The 16,743-nt window shown below is 39.4% G+C and overlaps 1 protein-coding gene and 1 long non-coding RNA gene across 3 annotated transcripts in view; both read left to right on the top strand.

Annotated features, from left to right (window-relative positions):
* On the top strand, window positions 1–4,316 carry LOC145322758 (uncharacterized). The gene is made up of 2 exons (XR_013880801.1): window positions 1–2,297; window positions 2,593–4,316. It is a non-coding gene; the product is annotated as an uncharacterized LOC145322758 (long non-coding RNA).
* Window positions 4,317–9,795: 5,479 nt separating this feature from the next.
* LOC145323394 (glucoside xylosyltransferase 1-like) overlaps window positions 9,796–16,743 on the top strand; it is a 35,124-nt gene continuing 28,176 nt past the window's right edge. For both annotated transcript variants that reach the window (XM_080165816.1, XM_080165817.1), the window contains exons 1-2: window positions 9,796–10,005; window positions 10,866–10,964. In XM_080165816.1, the coding sequence (XP_080021942.1) occupies window positions 9,964–10,005; window positions 10,866–10,964 (141 nt within the window). In that variant the 5' untranslated portion in view covers window positions 9,796–9,963. The remainder of the gene's footprint in view (window positions 10,006–10,865; window positions 10,965–16,743) is intronic.

The following is a 16,743-nucleotide window of genomic DNA, read 5'->3' on the forward strand; positions in this document are numbered from 1 at the left end:
ATCACAAAAACCATGAATTACAGGGTGTCCTAACAAAAATGTCAAAACACGTTTTTGAACTTTTGACACTGGCAGGAAACGAATTTTGCCCATTTCTCGCCTTGAGAGTGGAAATCATCCATTTTAACACATATGAAGTAAATTTGGCGTGGTAACTCCATATTTGGACACCTGAGAAATTTTTGAAACACCCTGTATAAGTGAATTTTGCGTCTGTAGAGCTAAAAATTGGTCTAAATTGATTATTTTTTTCAAATTAGTCAACAAAGTATCTAAGTATGTTAGACCATATTGTTTTCTGACCAGATTAAATTTTTTTTTTTTATTCATGTCCATTTGAAATTCCTTTTGACAAAAATTGGTTAGATGCACAAAAAATTTTACTTCACATGAAATTTAGTATATTAAATTGCCTAAATAAAAGTACTTCAGAGTGATTTTGATAAATCAACGCCTTTTTACCAAAAATGCCCATTAAAACCTCTGGAATGGCAAAAAACGTCAAAAATTCTGCCTTGGGCGAAGAAAAACGGCAAAACGGTTCACGGAGGCAGTTAATGTATAAATAACAAATGATGTGCCTTAAAAAGTTATACAAAAATGAAGAAATAGTCTATTCATGGTTTTTGTGATTTTAAAGACAATTTCTATGCTGTACCCATCTGGGTGATTAATTTGATATATAAACCATGTATGTAAATTGAAAATTAATGTAAAAATTTTCAACTTGAAAATCACGAAAAAATGCCTTTTTTTCATTGTGAAAACACCACAGTGAGAAAATGCGCGAAAAATCGGACTTTAAATGGATTTAAAAGGTTAAAAATCCCCCAGCCCTTAGTTTTATGACCAAATGAAGGGGACTGGAAGTTTTTATCAAAATCTGAGACCTATTTTGAAATGACCTTGTTTTTCTTGGTTTTCAAATTTTGTTGAGCTATACCGGCAAACGGAAGTAAGCAAAACTGCCTGCTCCAGGGGGAAATGAAAACCAGGGTATTAGAGGGGGGATTCATACTGAGAATGATGCAATCAAGAAACTTGGAACCGGTTTATATGGGATTTTTTGTAACCGGGCGATAAAAGCCAGCTCGTCACTAATGGGTTAAACAAAAAATTTAATCAATATATTTTAACAATTTTTTGCTGTGAGAAAAAAAGTTAGATATTTTTTGATTAAATCAGCTGGCTTAGATATTCAGAACAATATTAGGATCAATACTAATTAAGAAGTTTATGAAATCTTTAATTAAAATTTCACAAAATTGCATTAATACTTCTTTCATTTAAATGTCTCTAAGAAAATTTTCAGAAGAGTTCCCTGGTCCTTTGTGTTACTGACATAAAAGTACCTCACTGTCTACAAAGGGTTGAATCTCAGAGGTTATTTAAGATGATAATATTCTTTTTTATTGTGTCGGACAATGCAAACCTACTTACAATATTTAGATTACACATTTATCAGACTGTTTATAAAGAAATATTGCAGCTTTATTATTGAAAAAATTGTAAATCAAAAGTGGGCGAGAGATGGGCCAACTGAAGTTACTTGGTTACTAATAAATAAACCTGTTTTTAGCTTTGTTATTTTATTTGATACCAAATAAAAAATAATGCTTGTTTTATCAATTTCTAAGTTACTATGCATTGGTTAAAGGCAAGCATTATGTTAAAAAAAGGCTTAACGGTTAGTAAAAATAGAGAATGTTAAAAATTTTAGTTTTATCTATACACAGAGAAAAAGACTATTTATTGCACATCTATATACTACCAAAAAAAATCCAATCTTGGATTTATTAAAAATTAGCAGAAATAAACGGTTTTAAGGAAACAAGAGCCCATCTGGCCCTTTCTTTAAGATTATATGAATGAGATGATGTTAAGGTTTGATAATCTTTTGAGAAATTTTTTCGTTCACATTCCCTTTAAAATAGAGGGTTGTCAAAATATTTGGGTGTGCACACCCCCAAGGCAAAACCATGTGCATGCCACTGATTAGAAACTGCACAATAATGCAATAATTTCTTGAGTGGACATGATTGATAACTCTAGGAAATGCTATCATCATTGGAATATTTTTAACATTCTACCACCATCTTGTTGCAATGTTTAATGATGGACTAAATAATTTGGTTTTCTGGTCTTTGTATGGCTTGATCTTCTCACTCACATTCACTTTGGGACTTCCACTGGCAATGGAAGAAAGTTTAAGAACAGAACATTTTATTTTCATAATTTTTAGCTGTGTCTTTCCTGTTTGGGGATTAATCATGGTGCTTTTTTGTGCTTTTCTAAGGGTTAGTTTTTTTTTATATTTTTTAAACATAATTTTTAAAACTGTTCTGTTTTGTTTCTTTTGTTATATGCTCCGCAAAAAGATTATTGATGAAAAAGTTTGGTCTTATTAGTTTGTATCAAATTAGAATTAACAAAAGTCCCCATAGTTTATGAAAGGTAATAAATGAGAGAACATGTTTACAAAACTTTGGGGACCTGCTTAATTTATAAAATAGTCAAACAGATTCACTTTAATAGTCAAAAACAGTTGCCATTTTTATCAGGAAAGTTATCTTACAAAATTCTTTTATTTAGGTTTGCTTTGACTGGATGAATCCAAAATTGGAACAAAATGGAGTTAATGTAAAATTAATCGTAGTGGATACATCCTGTGGTATTCTCCACCCGAAGCCCCTAATTGCAGAGTAACTTCGCTTCCAACTTAAGGGCGGTCCTAGTGATCTCCCCTAAGAAGGAGGTGGGGCCATTAAACCCCCCATGTATTAAAGTATTTATAGGGTGAAGGAAGTTGTTGATTTTAACTATTTTAGGATCTCTTAAAACTTGAATTACCCTCTCTCTTTATTCCTTTCCCTATTTTGTACGCCGTTCTTGAGTCTACAGGTGTTTATACAAATGTGCCAATTTAAATTTTTTTTTTTTTAATGACATCTGTTTAATTTTCCTTTGCAATTAAGCTTTTTTTTAGGTACAGGGAAGGCTTTTAGCTATTTTGGGAGAGCGTATCTCCCCCCTCCCAATTTAAAATCCCCCCCCCAAAATTTTTTTCTCAATATTTCTTATTAAAACTCAAATTAAAAAGTAGAAGGGCGGTTGACTTTTCCCCCTCCCACCTTAAGAACACCTAGAGGCTTCTTGGGGGCGTTCGTTGTCTTTCTTAAAATAAAAGCTATGTCCTGAATTTTTTCAATTAGGTGTTTGATCACGAATTTCATATGATAAAAATATTTTTCTTATTTAATTGTTATCCAAATAAGATAAAAGTTGTGCTTGAAAATTGTTTTAATAGCTATTATTATATGTTGCATTTTTAGATAAACGTGAGAATTATGATCAGAATTGGCGTATCATTTGTACTCTATTGCATAATTGCGTATTTTCAGATTTCTATTACCCTTCATCATTTATAGTTTGACAACCCTATTGTGTTTAATCTGATTTATCTTGCTATTCCCCACCCCTTGCAGGGATGGGGGATAACTATTGCCAATTATTGTTGTTGTACAGATCTATTTAACCTCTGATTTTGATTATTAATTATTCCAATCCATGTATTTAGCATTTTGTTGTATTATAGTTAGTACTTTGTGAAACTTGAATAAATCAACATCTTAACTGATATTCTAGCTGTTATTGGTGATACATAGAGAAGCACAGCTTCTCTATAACTACACTTGTCCACGTCTGTTCACACCGCCGTAATACCCGAACTCGGGCAGCAACTGATAACTGCGGCCGCTACCACAATCCCCCTAGGTGTCCACCCCCCTTTATAAGATTCTTGAACACACTAATACAGCCAAGGGGGGTGTCAAGGTAAAAAAAAGTAACAACCACCTTAAATAAGAAGTGTATTAACAATATTGGCCCGCGTCGCGCGTATGATTATCAATACAAGGTGGCTTGTTTGACTTTATTGTTATTGGTTGGACAACTACCCCCCGTTCAACCACCCTTCTTTCACTAAAAATACGCCCCTCTTTTTATCTGTAATACAACCTTCGACTTTTTTTTAAGGGGAAAGTAAATTTTTTTAGGTGCGCTTCGCACAACGCCCGGAAAAACCCTGTGCACGCCACTGTAAGTAAAGATAACATGCAAATAACTGTAAATTAAAATTAACGAATTTATCTTAAAATTATCAATAGAATTAATGTTCATGTCTTTATGCATAATTTATATTTTTATTTCAAATAATTGATTATCTTGATTATTATTTTGTTTAATTCTGTATTTCCATAGTTTTAATGATATTATTTTTACTCTTATATGTTTTCTAATAAAGAATCAAAGAATAATTTTTGTTTTCTTCTTTCAATTAAAAAGTATAGTAAGAAAAAAAAGGTTTTAATCTTATAATTGTACGTTTTATATCCGTGGAAAGCTGTTTATAATACGATGCGAGAAATAACTATTACAAAATCTATGACTTTTAAGTTTATAAATGTAGTTTTTCATGATTTGATAGTTTGACGAAACAGCAAAATAAGCCCCAGAAGAATTTGCAATGTAAAAGCTTTGCCGCAGTTAGGAGAAAGCCGCACGTTCAATTATTTTTAGTTGTTTTTACTTGGTTTTTCCTACCTTTTATAACTACAAGTGGACAAATAGGCCAAATATGACTCACTGCAGTCAGCTGTTTCAAGGTATTAAATAAATTAATATATGCTTTGTTTATGAAATTAATGTGGAAGTATAGGTGTATATTATAATCCAGACATTTACCTGGCCCAAGTGGTAGAGATCCTTTTTGGTCTGCTAGGAAATTGCTTTCTGTACTTTTGTATGGACTCGGCAGTGTTTATATTTCCGACGCTATTAGATTATTTCAAAGAACCAATACAAAATTGGGATAGGGTCCCCGCCCTGTAGACAAATCGTAACTATATTCTTTTCAGGGAGTAAGGGAGGGGACAATGGGCAATTAATTCAATTTGAGAGTTTTTGAAGAAAGGCCATGAAAACCAGAATAATCCCGAAAATATGGTGGAAATTGTAAAGTGATTGTTGATTAAACCTAGAAAACCATAAACTAAGAAAAAAGTTCCAAGAAAAAAAGCAATCATTTGAAAATAAGATTACCAGTATTACAGACTGACATAACCATTCTGTAATTAATTACTAAAAATATCTCCCTGGATCTCTTCAGATGACAGGGAAAGAGAAAAGAGATTTGGGGGCAAGTGATGTGAACACGGAAAAAAGGGGCAGGCAGGAGTGTAGCTGGATGGGCAAGTATATGACCCGCACGTCTTCCTGCCCCTTTTTATCCTGTTTATTTCCCCCACCTCCCTTCTCCATTTCCCTTTCTCGTCTACTTTTAAAAAGGAGGTGGGGATGAAGGGAGTGAAATATAGTATGGGAGGGGGGCCGTGTATTTATATTTGAACTACTTTCTGTCTGCAAAACTATATATATTCAAAACTAACATAGCGAGTCCCCAAACTCAGTCAGAAACTGCTAAATTCTTGCACATTCCCTTTAAGCCAGTCCCCAAAGTCTGAGACTCCTAAAGATTGAATATTCGATCCATTGTCCCCTCCCTTACTCCCTGTATTCTTTTACTCTAATGGTGTTGATACCGTCTCTTATATCAATTTAAATATTATATCTAATATACAAATATGTAAGTGACACTATTAATTAGTCAGATTCGCACAATCAAAGTTTTTAGAAGAAAAAATTGCGACTTTATTATATCAACATTTATGTATGTAGTCAGAGGCTTTTTTTTGTATCATCATTGGAGAAGTACAACAATTTTTTGGCAAATGTCTTATACCTATAGATTCCTGATAAACATAAATAAGGACGTGCTGAAAATAAATTGCCTATTTCTTGCATAATTTCCAAAGTTGTACAGCAGATAACTCAATTATTGCAAACGCTATTTTCAGCTACTCCGGTCAAAGGGAAAAGCGATATAATATATAAACGATTTTTACATTATACATTTTAAATTTTAATTTTTTTTGAAAGTTTGAAGCATTTTTAGCTAGTAGAAAATATTGAGATAGGACACAGAAGCTAGGTACACTTTCGGAAACTAAAATTCAGTACATCTAAATAAGGTAAAAATTACCAATATTCCTTTACTGTAAATATGAGTTACGTTCGTACGGATAAACAGCTTACAGGTGTTTTTGACTATTTCACTAATTCAAGGGTTTATGATTTACTGTAAATAATCAAATTATTTTTTCAATGCCCCCTCCCTCCCTTTTATTTGCCTGTATATTTTATTGGGGAGGTTTTTGAACAGCGAAGCTTTTCTATAAATAGTTTCGGTCCGCCTGTACGTCTGAAACGAATAGCTTATTTCATTAATTTTAGCATATTAGAATTGTCCTATTTATTTCAATCTTTGCATGGTGATCCCTGTAATAGTACTACGATTCAGAAAGCGTAGCAACTCTATAATCGTACCAGAATGTCCGTATGTAAATTTTAAACATGTGAAATCGCCCAAAGAAAAAAAAATCTTTTTGAATCTTAAATCTTAAAATTGGGCTATTAAATTTAACTTCTCAAGTGCCCCTAGAGGTCTCTTATAGTTACAAATATAACTTTTTTTGACAAAGTGACGAACATACCATAATTATACAAAATCTTCGCCTTTAATGGCATGACGTTTTCAACTGTGCTTAACTTTATTTCAAAATCAATAATTTTATTAGTTTAATACTGGACATGTGGTCCTTAATTTAATTTATTATATTTGATAAAGTTAGTGTTGATTAAGTGTTAAAATTGACATATGGAAAATTTTTCTATGATTAGGGTATGTGTCATGCCTGATCGTTGTGGAACTCAGCATTTTAGTTATACAGTGATTTGTCTTATTCTATACCTTTGAAAACAGATACTCTCAATTTTGTTCCAGGCTAGCCAGCCAGGCAGAATCTTCTACCTGGATTCTATTCTATACTTTATCTTCTTTGCAATTACCAGAAATCTAGCTACTTTAAGGTATTAAACACGAAAAAAGTAGCTCAAAAAAATTCAGACGTCATAAAAATGAGGGATGAGGAGAGTAGGAGTGGCAAAGAAAACCCCTAAAAAAGAGATTGATAATCCCTAATTTTTATGACGTCACATGCTGATTTTTTAAGCGACTTTCTTCGTCTTCTAAGGTATTTGATAGCCCTAAGTCTGTACACCTAATATCATTACGAATGTTGTCAGCCAAGTTCTGAAAGCAAAGCTTCTTTACAATTTGTGGATCGGTCCATATGTCCGTCCGTCTGGAGAGCGTTGTAATAAAATTAATGCTGTGTTAAATTTAAAATATTATTTTTTTAGACCTTCATAACATCCAGTATTTCAAATCTTAAAAATTAGGAAAAGCTATATTTTGTTGATCGTTAGTCTAAATATGAGATTTTTGCTTTGGCTATTTTTATACCTACCTCTTTAAAAGCGAAGCTTTTCTATAATTAGGTCCGGTCAGTCAGTAAATAACGGATGTTTTTTTTTCGTTAAATTAGGCATGTTAGAATTGTCCTATCGATTTCAAACTTTGCATGATGATTTCTGTAGTAGTTAGGTACGATTTATAAAAATTAAAAGCGTAGCAACTCTATAATCGTTACCAGAATGTCCGTATGTCTATTTTTAACATGTTGATTTTCAACTTTTTAAGAACAATTTTTATGAGATATAATCATCCGATTGATCTGATTTTTGCAACAAATTTACGTATAATTTTGTAAAAACTTATATATTTATATTTTGCATATTAAGTTCTTACACTCTACAAGAGTTTATGTTCGTCTGTCATACCGTTTCAGAGCTTCGCTTTATGGATGTTGTCATCATTGTTATTCATTAAATAAGTTTCTTAACAGCTGTGACATTTTAATTAGGCCAAGAAAAGTAGCAGTTAATTCCAGTTTTGACAAGTTAATATGTACGCAGGAGACATTGTAATGCTTGATTAATTAATTACTTTAAATTAAGAAGAAATACACCTCTCTAACTGCTGAAAGACTGCCACAATTAAACCAAATACCAAAAATTTTTTACATAACATGTTAAAATGCCTATTGTTTTTTTTTTGTTATTGAAGCTGGAGGCTTCAAATTTGGATATTTGAGTCTTTCAGCATTTACAGCGGTGTATTTCTTGCAGGCTTCCTTTAATTCCAAGACAGAAACATTTTTCTCGTATTCATTCGAATCCGGTGGATAGGAACCGGTTCTCATCCATACGAAAAAACTATGTCTAGCATCGTATTATATCCAGCTTTCTACGAATATAAAAATGTATAATCGTAAGATTAAAACCAGTTCTTTTAGCCCGTGCCTTCGGCACCTTGGGGCCAAAAAAACTAGTTTTAATCTTATAATTGTACATTCTATATCCGCGGAAAGCCGTTTATAATACGATGTGAGAAATAACTATTAAACATCCCCCTCCCCCCTGCCTTTATAGTTCTACAACTTTCTTTTTACTTATTTACTAAGTATATATGCGATAACTTTTATTTAATGAAATCTTCCAATTTTTAACCTGTACAAAAGGGCCTGCTTAATTGCTTCAAGATCCATGTCAGATCTATATAGGAAATAAATGTCTATAAACGAGCTCAAGTTTTCCAAGGACTATTCGTTGAAAACTCATAGTGCTCCAATAATCCATAATAAACTCTCATTGCCCAGAACGATAAGACCCATTATTTTACTTTATTAAAAACAAATTCATTTTTTTCATTTCATGTTGCTATTTACATTATAATGAAGTATTTAATTTCTAATCATAAAAAAGAAAATTTAAATTTATGATATAATAAATTTAAGAAAACTCTGTTTTAAAAGAATTCGATTGTGGCGACACTTTGTGTGTTCAAATATTGAACTAAAATTGTAATCATATAATAAACCCTTTGGTGATGGTAATGTAAAGAAAAAAATATAATTTAAAAGATCTTTTTAAGATCATTTAAATTATTAAATATTTACTTCCGTTTAAATAGTAATGCCGGGTGAGGAAAATAGATTTATTGAGAAATATATATGCATATAGAAAACTAGCCAATAGGGAGATAGTTATATCGAGCCAACTCTAGTCTTTTAATATGTAAATTAAATTGATATGATTTATGTCATATATTTAGACTGAAGAGGGTGCAATGTCCACCGAAATATATTTCAATAAATAACTAAGAAGTATTAAAGACTTTTTCACTCAGTGAATTTATCACAGAAAATAAACTTGATCCAATTTGTATTTTATTTTTGTAAATATGAAAATTATCGAGCCCAATAAGCCCACTAACATGGTTTTAATCTCTTGAGACAAGGTTTGAAATCTAAAGGACATTACTAACACATGTATAAATTAAAGAAATAAACTTTCCGTTACGGACGTATGGTTAGACCGACCCTAATTATAAAGAAAACCTTTTTTTAAAAGTGCTAGTTGAATGTTTGTTAAATATTAAATGACAAGCCAAACATGATAATGGAAATAATTCTATAAATTTTTAAATGTCAACCTGTCCAACCTAACTACAGGCAATTAGATGTCTGACAATTGTGTTCATCCCGTAGTGCATGCAGCCAGAGATCCAAAGGGATAAGACAATGGTGGATAAATTGATGTACATCCCCAATGATGATGCATAAAATTACCCTAACTATAGATTACAGTTAGTTGTTGAAATGTTTAGACACTTAACTTATTGATCCAATAATAAAAAATTCATTTATAGTCCCCAAAGTTTTTAAGCCAAAAAAAATTATATTATGTCTATTGGGGGAGTGAAGGAATTCAAAACATTTCTAAATCGGAAACCCTTTAATATTACAAACAGAAAGACAATGCAGTGTATAGAGTAGCTGCGCTGCTTTAAAAATATTTACACAAGTTAAAATTATTGTTATCCTAGTTTTAGATGTAAATGACAAAATAATATCCTCCAATAATTGTTATTAATGAAGTAAAATGGTTCCTGTCCAAGTCAACTCTGGAAGATGCTGTGGTTGGGTAAGATTACATCTTTCATTAATAATGTATTACGGACAGACTCAATTGATCGAAAAGTTGAGCTCCCTTATGTAATTAATGCTTGTTAATCATGTAATATAGTTCTGTAATATTGACCATTAAAAGTCTAATGCGTTTCTTCCTCCCTCAATAAATATAAATGAGGGAGGGCTGTTAATTTTGGTTCCCTTCGCCGCTGCCATGTACCTCAAATAACTCGACTATTAGTAGTCAAGTAATTAAAATAAAACAGAGGGGGAAAACGTTGAATAACTGAATGTCCCCCCCCCCCCAAACAAAAAACCAAACCTTTTTTTAAAGCGAAGCTTTTCTATAATTAGGGTCGGTCCGTCCGTCCGTCCGTAACGGATAGCTTTTTTCGTTAATTTAGGCATGTTAGAATTGTCCTATCCTATTTTTTACTTTTTTAACAACAAATTTTTATGTGATCTAACCATCCGATTGATCTGATTTTTAGTATATTGATTCCTTGGAAAACAAAGTATAATGTAATAAACGAAGCAACTCTATAATCAAGTCCTAAAAATGTAAGTATGTCCTTAAATATTATCCTGAATCAAGCAGTTTTTCAACAAATTTACTTACAATTTTGCTTTGACTCTTATACATTTATATTAAGATTATTCAGTTCTGACACTATACAAGTGTTAATGTCCGTTTGTCCTACCGTTTCAGTGCTTTGCTTTTACGGATGTTGCCATCCTTGTTAAAACAATAATTTAAATTGGTAGATCGACTGCTTACTCCACTTCAAGAGCCCCTAGAGGCCTCTATGGACGTAGCTGTTAGTATTATTATAATTTGCTATACTTCTAATAAATCAATTGATCTTGTTTTAGGGAAAGGCATTTGCTATGTTTTTAATAGTGATTCTGCTGACAAATTTGCTCATTGGACATCATGCTTTTATCAACATAATGGATAAATCTACTATACAGGTATAGTTATTCATCACCGTATTATAGACAGCTTTCCGCGGATATTAAAATAAAAAATTATAAAACTGGTATAAATTTTGTGATCTTTATCTAATATTCGTGAAAAATTTCTGTAAGTATCAAGTTATTTTTCAACCTTAGACTGATACTCTTATTCGCAGTGAAGCTACTCTATAATTTGTTATGTCCGTCCGTCTGTCCGTCTGAGACAGAAAGGGGGAAACGTTATTTTCTCGGCTCCTATAAAAGATAATCAGCTGAAATTTTAGGGATTAATTATGTTAACATTCTTCATATTTTCACCAAGTTTTATTAAGATTCGTCAATTGGTTGAGGTGCTAGTGTGGTATTCGGCAGCCGTGAGCCATGTTCTATGGCAACCCTGACCTTGGTTCGGAGAAGGGCCGAGGGCCCTCCCCCGAGTACTGGGGAAGGGGTCAGCCTGACCCCTCCCTATGCTTTAAAATTAATGATAGATTTTGACAGCCTTATTATGGTTAAGCTGTATTGTTTGGTTCCCCCACCCTTTCCAGGGATGGGAGATCATTATTGCCCAATCTGATTATTGTATATGTATTTATATTGATTCTGCTTTAGGATTATTTATTCCAATCTGTGTATTTATTGTTTGTTGTATATAACTTTAGTAAACCTTAGACCCTGAATAAAGGAACATCTGAATAGACTCTGTTTATTATTTAGTGATTGCTAGAGAAGCGTAGCTTCTCTATAATATATGTGTCCACGTCTGTTCGCACTGCCGTAGTCATTTGAACTCGGGTGTCTGCCATTTAACCTAGGCGGATACCACAACTTTTGGTGACAGCTGTGTGAGATTACGGCAAACCACAAGTGTAGAGCAGACGCGCAGCTGAGGCTAAGGTACTCCCAGCAGTGAAACTGGCAAAACTGACACAAGCAACCTGAATTACCCACCCTGGATAGCAAGGTCTAACTCTGTATCCGGCAGTTGTGGAAGCGAAACCTAGCGAAAGACCACGGAGAGTGGCGGAACCCGAGCTGCGGAGAGTAGCGAAATCGGACGAGAGACTGCGGAGAGCAGCGAAACTTGACGGAGAACCGCAAAGAGCGCCGAAATCTAACGGAGGATTGAGCGCTCAAGGGCTGAAACAGGCCTGCGGACGGGCTGAAACAGGCCAAATAATTGCAAACGGCTGAAAATAGGCCAACATTTACTGCAAAAGATAGCAGGATCCAAACCCACAGCGCTGCAGGACGGGACATTCCCAGCTGCCACCAACCGGATTCGGACCCACGGCGCTGCAGGACGGGACATTCCCTGCCGCCGACTGGCTGAAACAATCAAAATAGCTGCGAGCTGTGAGCGAAAATACGAGTGTAGTGTACCAAGCAGAAGGAAAACTACGTCAACTCCAAGTATCCTGAGAGGCTACAGCGCAGCCACCCATTGAGAAAAACAGATATTATATCAGATTTTATGGATTACCACCCTGGTGTGAAAGCTGAACAATAGATTTATGGGCAGGGCTTGGTAAACAAATTTGTTGTGTATTGTGATAAAGCCAAAAATAGAACCTAGATGTAAGATAACAATGCATTGGTAAACAATCTGACCCCAAACCTGCAGCACGACAAATACACCCCCTTATCCCAACGGAAGGGGAGGGGCCCACCATAAATTGAAGCAAATACAATTTAGGTGACATAAGAATAAGCCAAGGATTAAGGAAGAAGCACAATTACCTCACCACCCAGTCACCTCAACCCTGCGGCACCCCCCTCCCCATCTGGGGAAGGACGGCTTTACCCCGTCCCCTCACGCACTCCCCCTTCTCCCCACACTTGGATAAGTCCGTCCACCGTGCGGAGATAGCGACCGGGAGAACGGAGCGCAATTCACGGGTTGCGCAGCGGAGCTCGGGACGCAACAAAAATTCAACGGACAAAGGAGATAAAGCGGACCAATAAGAGAGCAGATTGAGGGATAGATGCGTGTTTTACCTGTGTGCGCAATCTGACGGCGCGTAGGCGCGTTGCAAGGAAAGGAGATTTCACGCACACACACACACACACAGGAGAGGAGCTACTCTATAGCATACAACAGAGATATTTTTAGAAAAAAAAAGACTTGCAAGCTCCTCCCTCCTATGTACAGTGTGATAAGGAAAACCAAATCAGTTCCTGACAGCAGTTCAGACCCTCAACAACTCTCTACACCTACCAGCCTACCTTAAAGCTTAGAAGCTAGTGACAAGTATCCTAGTGTACACCTATTTTAGATCTTTGTAGTTCAAACTACCAACCAAGTGATAAACGGTATTGGCTGCTAAGATAGAAGTCATAAGTGTAAACTTAAAAACTTAGTGTCCCGCCGCTGAACCTTTGACCCGATGGAGCAGCCACAAGCGCAAGGAGGCGACCAGCTCCAAGGATGGCTCCAGGACGATCCCCAGCTGGCTCCAGCCGAGTACCACAAGCTGATGTTGAGTAACCTGCCGGAGTACCGAGGACCGCCCAAGCAGTCCTGGAACTCCCACATCCGGAGGCTGGAGATGTCATGGGCGGCTTACCATGTACCCCCCCATGACACACTGAACCGCCGCAACGCCCTTTTACTATCCCTGGCGGGGCAAGCTTCGGAGATGGCCTCTCATCTGTTTGGAGAGGCAGGCCAAGCCTTGACATACGAACAAGTCAAGGCCGAGTGTGAAATGTTATTTCGTCCAGCCTATGAGTCTCAGACCCTGAAGCAAGCCTTCAGAGACTACAGGCAACACTCGACGGAGCCTATACAAGCCTACATATCCACCAAGTGTGCGCTGTACAGGGAGGCCTACAGCCACGAAGACTTGGAGTTACTCATCGATGAACTTAACCGCGGCATACAGCAGCCGAGTGCAAGGCTGACTGGGACCAGGTAGCCGGCAGGAGACGTGTAGCTGGCAAGGGCGCTCACTCAGGGAAGCCCAGCCAGGTAGCCAACATGGAAGGGAGCGCGCCCCCAGCAACACTCCAGCAAGCAGCCGCCCCCAGCGCTGTGGGCCACTCAGAAGGAATGCCGCAGTTTGGGACTATTCCAGCCAGGATCAACGTGCTGGGAGGAGCGGCTGAACCCAACCGGGTTGGCCTGGGCTTCAGCCTCAACCACTTGGGACCGGAGTTCGTGCAGCCAACCAACATTGCGGAGCCAGAAGTCCTGCGGCCTCTACCATTCAGCCTCAACATGATCGGGCCTGCCTGACCGGGCCCCCCCAGCAAGAGCGGAGGGGCGCCACCGAGACGATGTACGGGGAGGCCCTGGCGGCCGCCGAGCGGGAGAGGCGAGAGGCGCTAGCCAGCGCATCTGAGTCGATGTATGGGGCGCCATCCGGCGTTGCCACCTGGGAAGGACGAGAGGTGCAATCCCGCACCCCCAAGCTGATGTCTGGGGCGGCAACCGCCGCCGCCACCTGTGAAGACTGGGGGGTGCTATCCAGCGCCCCCACACTGGTGCCTGGGGCGACAACCGTCGCCGCCACCGAGATACCTGGACCCTGGAACGAGCCTGCAGCCCCAGAGGGAGGGGTGACATCCGTCAGCCAGCGCCACCAGCCAGCAGGGAGAGTCCAGCTGTCCCTCATCTAGAGCCCCCTGCCAGCAGAGAGAGTCCAGCTGTCTACCACCCTCAACTGAGCCAGGATAAGTTAAAATTGACAAATGCATTGTATCCAAAATATTGTAACCCTCCAGCCTTGCCTGTGCCTCCCGCACCAGAGGCTGGGGAGATTGAGATTTGGGGTTATCAGGACTTGCCTGTGCCACATGCACCTGAGTTCCTAGGGCAGGGGAGGGATGTAATACAGGGCGAGCCTGTGCCACACGCACTACAGCCCCATGCCACTGGGCATGCCATGGACGAGGGAAGGGCCACCTTGGGGCTAGGGGAGCCGACGCCCAGACAGGCGCCAGTTGCCTGTCAGTCCGTCATTGGGGAGGGTATCGGGACGCCCCGGGCGTCCAAAGATAACACTCAATGGAAATTTATATCTAGCCAGGAGCAGTCCAGCAGTGTCCAGCCCCAGGAAGCAGTTGTGGCCAGAGCCGAGGATCCCCAGATGCGCGCGCGAGGACGGTGGCTGTCTGGCAGATTCTCCCATTGGTGGATGGTTCTGTGGGGCCTATTGCTAGCAGCTGTGTGGCCTACAACTAGCTATGTCTTAGTAGGGTGGGACTGTGCCAACCCCACCCATGTCACCGCCTACAACAAAGAGCAGATGTGTAGCAAGGAGCCGCTACACCAGGAGGTGCCCTTGGGCCATGAGGTACATGTCCTGCAGCAAGTTAAGATTCGGGAGACCACGGGATATAGCTGTCAACTCACAGTGTCCCAGTGGACATTTAGGTGTGGAGTCTGGGGCCACCTGAAGGTGACCTCGGTCCCCACCCTCATGCGGCCAACCAAGATTGACCCAGAAACGTGCCGGGACCTGGCCCGGAGCCGAGTCTACACCCTGCCAGGCAAGACCAAGCCATTGACGTTCCAGCTGAACCACCCCCTGTTCTTTACCCTCGATATGGTAGGCGCATTGGTCAACAGCCCCGAGGGGGTGGGTTGTGAAGGGGAGGACGTCCATTTTGAAGGCCAGCTGTACCGAAATGAGTTAGTGCTCCAGGAGCGACGGCTGCTGGTCAAGGAAGAGACCTACGTAGTTGAGAACGGACGGGTGGAGTCCCAGTCCGACCACCTGACCCTAGAGTGTCCCCAGTCCGAGCTGTCCTGTGTCACTGGAGAGGCCACATATGTGTGGGACCACCTGGGGAGAGATTGCCCCTTGAGGCTGATCCACAGCCTCCAGCCCAGCCTGGTGATGGATGCGTTCCTGGTTGACCATCAGGCCCAATTCTTCATCAACATGACTACCCCCACCTCGATAGTGAACTGCGACTTTGAGGCCCATGCCACCAACCACCCAGCATTGTTCGTGGCAGCCGACCCGGCCGCGGCAGCGTTGCCCAGAGTATCAGCCAGGGACGTGGATGTCCCCCTCCAGGCCCAGATACACGCGGGTTACATCGGATTTACCCTGGAAACTCGAATGAGAAGCGCAGCAGCAGAAGAAGTAGCGGCCAATTGCTGGAAGCTCCAGCAGCTAGACCCAGCCCATCCGGTGCGTGTCCAGGGGAGCACGTTCTCTATTTTGAGGGGAGATGTATTGCTCCAGCTTACCTGCCAACGTAATAAGTACGTGGTAAGGGAGAGCAATGAATGTTAGGACAAGGTGCCGGTGGAGCCCACAGGATTTGTAGATGCCGTGACAAAGGTGTATAGCGGTCACGCCACCAAGATTCCCTGCTCCTCCACCTACCCCCTAACTGTACACGCCGAGGAAGGGTGGATAGAGCTAACTCCTGCACCTAAGAAGAGGCCGCCCTCGCTGGATACCCAAGCAGCTGCTGACCGAGCCCTTGGATGACTTTAGCTCGGGAGGATTGTATTCTCAGGCCGAGCTGAATGACTGGCAGCAGCTACTAGCGTTCCCGGCGTATAAGGCCGCCATGCTGACCGGCCTGTCGTATGGCTCATGCGTCCAGCAAGGCAGCTGTTCAGCCACCGGAGACCATGGGATCGTGTCCTACAATATTGACCAACTGGCGGAGGAAGGGGAGGAAACCCTGGATGTCTGGGCTGGGTTCAGACAGGCTATTCACGAGTGGGGAAATGGCGCAGTCATACTGTGTCTGTTGCTGTTGATCCTCAAGCTGCTGGGAGACTTAACCATCATCTCCCTGGCAGCTGCACAAGGAGGTGTACGAGCCG

The sequence above is a fragment of the Acartia tonsa genome, chromosome 6 (assembly GCF_053477335.1).
Source record: "Acartia tonsa isolate MP-2025a chromosome 6, ASM5347733v1, whole genome shotgun sequence".
NCBI classification, from domain to species: domain Eukaryota; kingdom Metazoa; phylum Arthropoda; class Copepoda; order Calanoida; family Acartiidae; genus Acartia; species Acartia tonsa.